This window comes from Nuphar pumila, unplaced genomic scaffold (genome assembly GCF_984573655.1).
Source record: "Nuphar pumila unplaced genomic scaffold, dmNupPumi1.hap1.1 HAP1_SCAFFOLD_718, whole genome shotgun sequence".
NCBI lineage: Eukaryota > Viridiplantae > Streptophyta > Magnoliopsida > Nymphaeales > Nymphaeaceae > Nuphar > Nuphar pumila.
Window position 1 is genome coordinate 22,077 of NW_028323464.1, and position 11,515 is coordinate 33,591.

General features: G+C 49.6%; 1 protein-coding gene across 1 annotated transcript; it reads right to left on the reverse strand.

Annotated features, from left to right (window-relative positions):
- Positions 1 to 4,740: 4,740 nt before the first annotated feature.
- Positions 4,741 to 6,521, reverse strand: LOC149809872 (uncharacterized). The gene is made up of 3 exons (XM_089994576.1): positions 6,183 to 6,521; positions 5,454 to 5,627; positions 4,741 to 4,905 (listed from the first exon to the last, which is right to left on the reverse strand). The coding sequence occupies exons 1-3, from the start codon at positions 6,519 to 6,521 to the stop codon at positions 4,741 to 4,743; spliced, it is 678 nt and encodes a 225-aa protein (XP_089850702.1).
- Positions 6,522 to 11,515: the final 4,994 nt, after the last annotated feature.

Consider the following 11,515-nt stretch of genomic DNA (forward strand, 5'->3'; position numbering starts at 1 on the left):
GCGGGGGTGAAAACGTCCGCATGGAAGCTTAGAAGGAAGAAAGATTTAGGAGTTCACAATATTTCATCTTTTCTGGAGCTTGGGAACGATTTTGCCCAGCAGCATCAACAGTCTGGTCCACTGACACGTAAGCGGCCTATATCGTCACCAGCACAGCATCATACTATAACCAGATGACGCATGACACACAGAAAACCATATGCAGTGCCACAGGAGAATGGGTCGCACCGCTCCTGGCGTTGTCGTGTTGGTCTGGGGGAAATCAACAGTGAGCACAGAGTTGATTTTGTGGATCACGGACCCCGCGCACAGGTTGCTGATCTTGGCATTTGGTTCAACAATAATTGCAACGCTGCCAGTGGGCGCCTTGATGGAGAACTCTCCTGTGGTCGAATTGACACCTATGGTGAGCTTGGTCCCCGCCGTCAAGCTGTTCAGCTGCAGCCCGTCTGAGAAGTTTGAGCGTGAGTACGAGCCTGCCACGATGTGCGAGTTCACCAACTACATGCGGGGCGTCAATGTCAGCGAGAGACTGAGGAAGCAACGATGAATGATGATGATGATGTCGTGATACTGAATGTTGATGCTGTGCCTATCCTCAACACTTCCGCATCCACATGAATGTAGACGCACACGAAATAGGAGATTCAACAAGCTTAAATGGCACCAACAGAACATAGCCATACGTTACATGGAGGGTATGAGCATGCTTATACTTGTTAGTTTGTGTTGGCTGCAGTGGACTTCTTGAGGGACAGTAGCGCTGTAGCAAAGCGTATGCTGGCTGCACATCTTTGGAGTCGGTACTGCACATTGAGATGGAGAAAATCGGCATTATGTGTACCATACACACACTTCTGTACAGGCTTGAGGGACAGGCTTCAGTTCGCCCATGCACATGGTCAAACCAGCCTGCTTGCCAGCGCATCGCCAGACTGCACCAGTGCTTCGTCGAATTGGGTTTTCATTCCCAACTTTTGTCCAAACATTCGTGAATTTTCAGGCATCTGGACCTGCAATCACACGGTCTGGCAAAATGCTGGTCCGGTGCTGTTTAGAAGTTCTTGGCCCTGCTGGGGCCTGGTGCTGTGATGTGCTGTCCTTGCCATGACCAGTGGTGACAGCCTGACACCCCTGCCTGTCCCCTTCAAAACTCCTGTCATAGACTTCCTGGTGATGACAACAGTCGCATTTGTTGCCACCTCTATGTCAGTGTGCCTTGGTGACGGTTGTGAAGGCTCTATGCCAGAACATGAAGGCTCTTTTCCCAGAACGTGAAGGCTCCGTGAACGCCTATCCCAGGCCATGAAGTCTCTATCTCAGAACGTGAAGGCCCTATCCCAAAAAATGAAGGTGCATGAAGGCACTACCGAAACATGGGGACACGTGCCACCCTCAAGTCCAGCATATCACTTTCACTTCCTTTGTGGGAGGTTGCTGCAAGTGTTGCAGCCCATAGAATCCAAAAGGGTTGAGTTGGATTCACTGGTTCAACTTGCTGGCGTTCACCGCATGCAATCTTCGCAGTGCCATATCAACAGTAGTGTTTCAAACCTCGCCCGACACCCACAAACGCCGAATCAGACATAATTAAAAATTCTCTACATCCGGCTTCGTATATAGATGCAACTCTCTAACATTCAGATCAAGGATTCCACGATGATACTCGTGGAATCTTCAGGTAACGGGGCATCTACTCTTGATACTTTGCTCGAGTATTTTGTGGTGTGATGTGGGGCAAACAGATGCCCTGAACTTTGAAAAACTTGTAGTTGTGTCTGATTATTCCAAACTTCAAGTACCTTTGTTACGACCTTGTGACTTGTAGTAAATCAACCACCACGCAACATTTCCACCCTTTGCTTTCAGCTGCAGGCATACATTGAGGACTAGTAAGAGAATGCAAGAGGTGCTGGGGATGGCACTTACCGTTGTCAAAAGAGCGATTTGTGCGTCGGTGGCGGTATCCGCAGTCGGGATAGCTTGCCCTGCGGCCTGGGTAATGGTTGCCAGGGTGGCAAACGCTTCATTGGATGGAATGAAGAACGTGTATGGGGATGTGGCTGATGTATTGGCGTACTTATCCGTCACACCAATTATCTGCACGCCAGGTTGGTGGATGGGATGTCCCCGCTGACCCTTGGGCACCATCCGGCACACTTGCACCAAGGTGACGCAATAGGAGGCACATACCGGCAATTCCATGCAATTTTCATGACCGATTGAAAGTTGCAATTCTGCGTTTTTTCAAATGACCGATTGAAAGTTGCGAAAGACTCGTGACAGTAGCTGTCGATCGATATCCATGTCCAATCACCGGACAGCTCCAAGCTCTGTATTCGCGTCTTTTGCCACAATTGGCATGGCAGTAAACCCAATTTGGATCACGTAGATTAGATCTCAACAGACAGCAGCTCAGATGTGCCAAATTGACGCGCATGCTGCAGCATACCTGCATTACTGACAGGAAGCCCTGCAGTTGTAAAGCACTAGCGGCGTCCACGACGGGAGTACACCCCTGCACGTAACAAACACAGATTTTAAAGCGCGAGAATCTGAGACTGTAGAATGTGCCATGGCGTGATCATGGGGTGCGTGGAAACTGACGCGAAGTTGAATGGTGCAGCTTCGGTAGGGTTGCTTAGTCTTGGGGACAGTATCAAGGATGCGAGATCCATAACCATGACAAAAATATTGGTCTGTGTGAAACACAGTAAGTCTTTCCCGTGCAACATACATGGCGAGTAGCTGTGGGTGTTGTGGCGACCTCGTCTGGAGAACACAATTTCCGGCAAGCGAAGATCTGTTACCGGCACACGCATACATACACCAATCGATGATACTGTGAACATACTGGTCTTACGTTGTTGGTCTTACGTCGTGGCATACACATCAGTTGATGACTGCCACTGCTTGTTAGCAGGCGTCCATCGCTCACACCGAGGTCTCAATTTGGCAGGTTTGAAGAGGCGACGTACCGGCTGCGCAGCCACATGACTTGCAGAAAAAATAACGACTGCTATAGCAAATACGGACATGTGCCTTGTAGCCATCTTGTTAGGTGCTGTCATGCCAACGATTGACAGCAAAGGGTGTTCTGGAAAGGCATGACAGAAGCGGATGAGTACAGGCACATCACACCTGTTCCTTCCAACTATCAAGCATCTACACACGTCCAGGGTTCGCCAAGATGTCACCATGTCATGGTCCATGAGGCGAAATAGTCACTAGCCGAGTCACGAGTCGCCTGCGGTCAACGACTAATGGTCGTTAGAGAGGTTAGGTTATCGATGTGGGAACAAGACTGCATATCGATCCGTATAGTTCAGGTGGAAGAACATAATTTATACGGAAGCATTCATTCCAGAGAGAACGTCAGAATGAAAGTTTTGAGGCCAATCAGTGAACGGTCCGATGTATCTGTGCATATGCGCTTGCCAAGAAAAATCTGCACACCTAAGCCAGTGCAGGTGATATGAGTAGACACATGTCATCAACAATCTGAAGATGCGCTTCAGATTGCCTCTCTCTGTTCTGGACTTTGCTCTGAGCACCCAACATCCGTGTTGCACCGTGTCATCTGAACAAATTTACGGGACGGAGCTACAAGCAGTACTGTGGACCACCCCAAACGGAAGTGGTGTTGTCAGATGCTATTTCCTGGAGAGGAAATTTCGTTTCTCTCTACTACTTTGACTCATAATTCAATGCCTGGCAGTACACACAATTCCTACAATCTAAGGGCCAAGCAAGAGTTGTCACGACACTTTCGAGCGGGAGAGCGCTTAACCAGCATTGATTGGGCCCCTATTACTATAGTGCGGACTCGCGTGTCATTTGGCAGACACTTGGACACAATCTCGAGATGCACGAAGGAAAGTCTGAGTCTCCTGACACAACGCGTCCGGCAAAACGTACAGTCGCAGCTATGAGGATGTAAATAGCGAGCTTCATTCATGTCAGCATTGCATACAAACCTGCATGAAGATGCTCGTTACGGGCGTTAGACGCTGTGTCAAATCACACCCCGGAATCAGTCCTGGGATATCCTCATGCGAGTCCCCGGGTGAGGTATCCGGAGAGCTTGAGAACATGATAGATGAAATCAATCCATCAGATCCTTCATGTATGGCAGTGAACACGTGCTATCAGAAGGCACTGTTTCCCTGAAAGCATTCAAAGCCAGGAGTTGTACAAGCTCCTCGCTTCGTGGCACTTGAAGATATTTCTGGCACCTAGTGATGGTCACTGCCTTCCAGAATCTGGATCCAGATGCGGGTTCTTCCCCTACAAGGTATGTTAGCCACCAAACCGACAAATTCACCATCGGGCAGAGCAGTCCTATTTATAGATAATATCGTGCTGATGCTCGGATCACACCGGTACCCAAGACAGTCAGCGGATCCAGCGCTTCGCCAGGCAGTTTGCTTTGTGTGTCTGTATCCCTGAAAATACGTTATAATCTGGGGCAGAAATGGTGGTCGAACCCCAGTCTAGCAAAGCACGGCCTTCGTCCTTGTGATGCTAAGCGATCCTTCGGGCTGCTGCATCGCCTTCCATGCGGCTTGAAGAGGGGTAGACCGCTGAGTGGTCCAACCATGAGGCTTGAACAGAGGGGTAGACCGCTGAGTGGTCAGCGACCGTGAGCCCATCAAGACGAGCAAAGGGGGGCCAGACGCTGTTCCTGACTTTCCTGATTTTTGGTTCCATTCCTACCTTTAGGATGTGCACCGCAAGCTGTTATTCGTCGGGAATAACAGCTCGAAACGTGAGCGAGATACGCTCTGATCGCTGCCGCAGATGTCCATCTCGCCAAATGTCGTGGAGACGAGCTGGTATGCCATGTTGCCATGCATATCTTGCAGTCCCGTACATCATGATGAGATCGCCCGCAGCCATCATTACCTGCACTTTCACATACCGTGATCTAGACAAATGTTGATCAGAAGATGTTACGCAATGCGGCTCCGAGGATACCCACAGGCACAAACATCGTGATTTATTCCATCTTATTTCCAGATTAAAAACCTTTTAGATAGAGATTGTCACACAACTTGATGCAGGGCAACTGATCAAGTGTTGTCTAGACTACGGTAGCCATGAATCACCAATTAGAAGGCCGTCAAGAAGGCGCATCCATGTTTTTGCGCAAATGTTTCTTTATTCACCCCTGTTAACTTGTGGGGCATGTTGTTCTGTCGTGTCTGTCACATGGACCTCCCTGGGATGAATCCAAGGTACGATCATGTCGAACTGGCATGGAGCTAACATCCTGTGACGTTATTTGTTGTGGCAGTCGTCGATATGAATGACAGCATGCAGACATTCGCATTCTCCGTGCCTCTATCCTACTGCTCTGCACAATTGCACTTGGATCAAAGCGCGGCGTTCGGGCGTTTTAAAGGTGCAGACCCCAATCGTCTCCAATGTCTTTACCACTGCAAACAACACACCTCCACAGCGTCGGCGGCATTGGGTTTCGTGAACTCAAGCACGGCTGATGAACCCAGTGACATGATGCAAATGCCATCCTTGAAACGTGGCAGGTCGATGTGGGGTTTCAGGCCTTCGCCCGGGGCGTACTTGTTGACTATCATCTGGTCAAACACCGGCCGCCTGCTGCTGACCTGCACACAGAGGTGGGTGTTATGGTGATTGTTTTCGTTGGATCGGCACCTCGCTCCTGCAGATTGGCGGATCCATGGGACCGTGCATTGTTATAGTCCGTATGGAGATGGACTTGGAGTTGCCAAAGTCCATGCGCATGCAGTAGTGTTGTAAAAAATCCATCATCATCATCATTATGGACACTATGAGACAGACCATTTCCGCTATTGAAGGCAGGCGACAGTTCATTTGTCGTTCATGCTTCGTGCCCAGTCAGAGAAGGTTGCAGCATCTAGCTCAATGTTTGGCTATAAAGTAATTTAGCTCCATCCATCTCTCCATCCCCATGTTGATAAGCAGTTCCCAAGGACTCCGCCAGCTGAACAGGTGTCGGAACCACAGGCGCAAGCGGGTGCCCTGATCCCATAAAATCGTGCATTTGTTGTACCTATAGCTGCGAATGTCCGGATGCAGTGCAGTTAGGCAATGCGCCTACCCGAATACCTCAAAAGATTATGTAACAAAATTTTAGGATTGCATGAGCCCTAGTCCCTTGTGGAGATTTCTGCACTTACCTCATTGGGGAAGAAATGCATAGGGACTCTGTCCACAACATCGTGACACCATGCTGGAATGCTGCTTTCGCCAAACATCATGACCTGGTTTGTCTCGTCGAACCAGCCTTCAAGATCAATCAGTTGAAGCATCCCCTGTTGCTGGTCCAAGGACAGGAAACCACATACGTGCGTCAGCCCAGGCACCTGCAACATTGAGCTAGCGCGCTTCAGCCAGCGATGCAACGTCCACGCGCTAACACAGTCGACACGTGTATATTTGGATGTTCGGACAAATAACCTTGCATTGCCTTCACTCAAAGCGTGGTGGCGTACCCTATCATCGTACGCAAAACGCATACTAGCTTGGTAACTACTGGCAACTAGTGCGCAAGCCTTGAAAATCAACTGCTTATGACGTGATCAACGCGTGAGTCGAGAAAGCATCATTTCGTGACAACAGAGGATGTCTTTACACAGCCGTGGTTCCAGCAACATGGGCTGGGCCATTTCTCACTCTAAGACGAGCACTGTGGATTTCCAGTAGATAGATTGGTCGCATTGCAAGGCGCTTGGATTCCTATATCATGTCATTATGATGCTGTGGCGCGACTTCGCATCATGCACTACAGTTGGGGTTCAACGATAGGGGGAAGTTGAACAGTCGCTAAATCTGAGTCTCAGGCTGATTACGGACATGAACCATAAACCATGGGTTTCGATCGCGTCCATCTGCTCGACACATGCAAATATCTGGCGACCTGATGAATGCTAGTTTCCAGACGGCCTCCTTGTCAAGGAAGTCGAAGGAATGAAGACACCCTTAGGATGACTTCACTCGTTTGAAGGATCTTTGGAGTAGTCCCCTATCTGCTTTGTAAAATTGGTCATTTTCCCGAAGTGACTGACACCATAAGGCGTAGTCCCATACATCGTGGCATTGTACTTCCCTTTGGCCACCTGCTCGCTATAGATCGTGATGGGCGTATCCCCAGGAGGGCAACACGACTTCTGAGACTCTAGCAAGCTGCCAGATTTTGCGACTCTACGGTCAGCAACCTCCCTACTCAACGTCTTCGTTTCGGCCAAAAAGTCAGGGTCCCTGCGGACTGGTCCACCATCCTGAGTCTTCATCTGTGTGCTGCCAAGTCTGCACAGCAGGCAATGCCAGTCAGCTCGGGCCGGTGAGGGAAAGTACAGCAGTGCTTCGCCAGAATGGGGTTCGACCGCCATTTCTGCCCCAGATAATTATGCACTTTCAGGGATACAGACACACAAAGCAAACTGCCGAATTGGCGAAGCACTAATATACAGACACACAACATTGAACATCTATAGTCTGTTAGGAATTGTGGTTGCTCCATACTGAGTAAGTATAGAACAATCACAATTTCCTGAAGCGCCACACAAGCTGGTTATGCCTAAAGGTCTCCTTTGTGAACACGTTCCCTGTTAGTGAAGCTGAGCCAGTGTGAGGTTCCAAACCTTCATCAGAGACTAATTGAGTCATTAGAACATGTAAAACTTATGAGACCCATGTGCGATGAACCTCTCATTCCCGGCACATGCGCCTAACAGTAAACGTGCTGTACAAAGAGCCCCCTAGGACAAAAGCGGTCACGATCCCGTCACGACCTGATGTAATCACATGTATATCCCACCCAATTGGCATGTGCTTCGTCGTGGCAGCCTCGTTTCCCATGTGTATCATTGTCTGATGATGATGTATCATTTTGTAACGCTACCGCATCCACATGGACACTGGCAGTCACTGGCAGCTAAGAACTACCTGGGAATGATTGCCTGGTTATAGTTTTTGCGGTACCAAGATACCCGTGGAACTTGCTGTTCGTAGACTGGTAGGCAGTCCCCTCATGAGGTTGTACTGGTCAAATGCCCACATGAGACTGTGCTGTTTGGGATCTGGATTGGAACGCCTTTAAGCTTGAGGAAACAGATGAAAGGCAAGATAATTTTTTCGAACATCGCCGACTTGGCAGCGCTCGATAATCCCCGCATTTGCATCCTGGCTACCTAGCGCTGCCATTTCTACAATGCGACGCTGCTGTTTCCTTGCAGCACAATGTCCATGTGGATGCGGTAGTGCTGTTAAAAGATACATCATCATCACAACCATGATTCACCCAGTGCTTTGCCAGGCACTTTGCTTGGTGGGTCTGTACATCTGAAAATACATTATTATCGGGGATTACCGGGGCAGAAATGGTGCTCGAACCCCATCATGGCGAAGCACTGGATTCACAACACTGGCGCGGTTGATACAGCAGCGAGCAACATTGCGAAGGAAGCGCACTTCATGCCAGACAGGTCGTGCGATACAAAGCTGTCTCGATACGTAGTGCGAAGCTGGCTTGGCAGCACATACGGGTGTGGCTGCATTTGCTTCGCGGTCTCCAAGAGCTTGGCCACTTCCTGTGCAACACACACCTCATCGGGAGCTGCTTTGTAGAAGTGCCAGTTGCAGTATTTTGCCCGAACCTGTCATTTTTTTGCTCCAGATGCCCGAGATTGCATGAAGTTTTGGGACCGGAATGTGGATCAAAACCCATTCTGACGAAGCATCGGCCAGGTGGGGACGCCGCTGCTTGAGGGTCATCCAAGTTGATAATCTTGCAGCTGAATCAGTCGCTATGCTAACAATGGGTTTGCATATTGAGCTGTTTCGCCCGACTGAGGTTCGAGACACATGCCATACTTGCCGAGTGAAGGAGGCATTTGTGGGGATGTGGAACCATGAATCTGCTATCTGACAATTACTGAGGATGCCTTCAGGGCTCTGACTAGACCTGTGCGGATTTTTGTTGGAATCCCAGCATCTCCGTATCGGTTGCAGGGGCTTCGAAACTAGGAAGAAAGAAGGAACAGAGGTCGAGAATCACTGGTCAGTGATGGCAACGGGCGAGAGTAACGAGTTCTTGCGTGCAGGCAAGTAGCAAACAGATGCTGCATGGACATCAGAGCGCTTTTGAAATGAAGAGCCAAGGCAGGCACTTACACTCAGGCTACACAGATACCGAGACAGAGCTGTCTATTTTTAGCTAGGCGGCAGGTGGTCCTCAACCACTGCCTTCGCACTTCATGTCGTACAAATGGGCATTCATCCCATTCACAAATGAGATTCGTCTGCAGTGCTTCGCCAAAAAGAGTTGACCCCCAATTTGTTCCTCAACATGCATACATTTTTAGGCATTTAGACCCACAAGTCATATCAGCTGGCAAATCGCTATTGCCTGATAGAGTGCTGGCCATTCCCATGATATGCTTGGAGCTGCCAATGCCCGTATGGATGCGCATCGTTCTCCATGCATGTCTCATTGAATCTGGACATACGTATCTTCACATCCAATGCCCACGTGGACGCGCTATCTGGAAAGATAGGTATCTCGAGCTAGTGTTGCAAAACTGTACAGGATCGTTAGCTCCACCTGATGGCCAGCTGCCGTGCATATTGAAAACATCAGTGAGGCCACAAGCTTTGCGCACCATCGCTTCTCGTCTGCCAAGCACGTCTGCGTTGTTGTAATGTACGTGATCTCCCACTCGGTTTGCTGGTGGCTGGTGCACAACGCTGCTGGTTGACAGCCACTCAGCAGACAGCTGCACAGGCAGTAAGCGTGTTGGCACCAGGCAAGAGATCAGCGGTTTCACTGGAAAGGGGTGCAATGCATTCTTCACCCCCAAAGTATTCAAGCGATTTGGGATGTTGTCCCAAACTCCGCAAGTTGCGCGGAATGTCGAGGCGCTGGCAGGAGTGATGACAAGATATTCCCAAGTGGTTCTTGCACTTGCCCATGTGGATGCGGTAGTGCTGTGAAACGACGCATCATCATTAAAATGACTTGGTGAGAATGAAATAACATGTGTACTCCAAACTCCTGTGAAGGCGCCACCCAGTCGGGACAGCCTGGACAGCGGGTGAGACAGCCATGGATCTTCCCGAAATGCGGACGTCCGGGTAACTGTTTGCATGTCATCCGTCCCTACAGGCTTGCTGTGCATGACGAGGCATGTGCGCTGCAATGCCACCAGTCAAAGAGACCCGGACATGCAACAGAAGCCATCACATCCTTTCACTGCTGCTACTTGATGCAACAACCTCCCTGAGATTGGCACATGCAATGAGGTCAAGTACGCTGACATAAATCTCAAGATGAAGTTTGTAATTGTGTGCTCATTCCTGTTCATCTCTGCCCTAGCGATGGCTGGTTGGCTGGCTAGCTTGGGTGCAAAAACCAGACAAGCAGAAACACGCACGTATTGCTCATCGTGCTCTAAAGTCCGAGGCAGGGAGGCAAGGCCGTGTTTGCCATCGGTGCCGACATGTTTGGGGTAGACACTGGTGGTCTCCTGAGTCATGCTGGGGCACCATGTCTTCAAACGGTGGTACCCTGTTCTGTCAGCGAGAGCTCTCTCCTGTACAACACAACCACTCTAATGATACATACATGCGTAACGATAATGCTAATTTCCCTGACTCTCCGGTGCAGGCGATGCTGCAAAAGGGAAACGGTTGAGGCAACCCTATACACATCCTTTCCACCCTATGGAAGACGTTCCGGGAGCCAATCACAAAAGCAATCTTTGAAATGCAATTGGAAGTTTTAGTGTGTTTACTTTTCAATGGTGGAGCAGCGATCGTACGGCGATGTTTTCACCGTTCGTCCACTGCAAACACGTCACACTGGCAAAGTACTGTACTGGACTGAGAACTCTTTGACAAAGTGTTATGAATTTGCGCATCTACAACGAATGGTACATATCTGGAACCATTTCAGTTGTTACCGCGCATTCTTACGCCTTCATTCTTACAAATGCCGACATGCATCCAGCGAAGCACCATCAATGTGAATATGAACGGGCCAATCGCACTGTCGACATCCTAAATCACGTGCACAACATTGTATTTGATGCGTACCTCCGTCCAGTTACCAACTAGGGTTGGGACATAGCCGTCAATTTTGTTATAAAGTGCGTATCCATGGCTGGTGTCGTCACCCATCGTGCCTGGTCAGTTTCTGGACACGCTGGAAGCGAAGATACGATGGATGAGTTTGATTGAAGGCATACGCAAAACTGGCTATTGAGGGCACTGCGGCTTTGCTGTTGATTGCATTCTGCGAACGCATCCGTTCGCGAGCGTGGCGACATCCGGATATCAACCTAACTAATTAGGAATGCCGGCAAACTACGCAGTGGCTGTACCCTGACCGACGGCCTGTGCCAAATGCGAAGGAGCGCAAACATTTACCATTAGATATGCTCATTATACCTATTGGAAGTGCGCACCTATCGGCAGGCCCGTTCATGTTGGGTTTTGGGGTACCTGCATAGCC

Coding starts and splice junctions, on each gene's coding strand:
- LOC149809872 (XM_089994576.1), bottom strand. CDS start 6,521: ATGCGTTTTGCGTACGATGATAGGGTACGCCACCACGCTTTGAGTGAA. Junction 5,628..6,182: donor TGCATTTCTTCCCCAATGAG/GTAAGTGCAGAA, acceptor CTCTGTGTGCAG/GTCAGCAGCAGGCGGCCGGT. Junction 4,906..5,453: donor ATGCCGCCGACGCTGTGGAG/GTGTGTTGTTTG, acceptor GTGAAAGTGCAG/GTAATGATGGCTGCGGGCGA.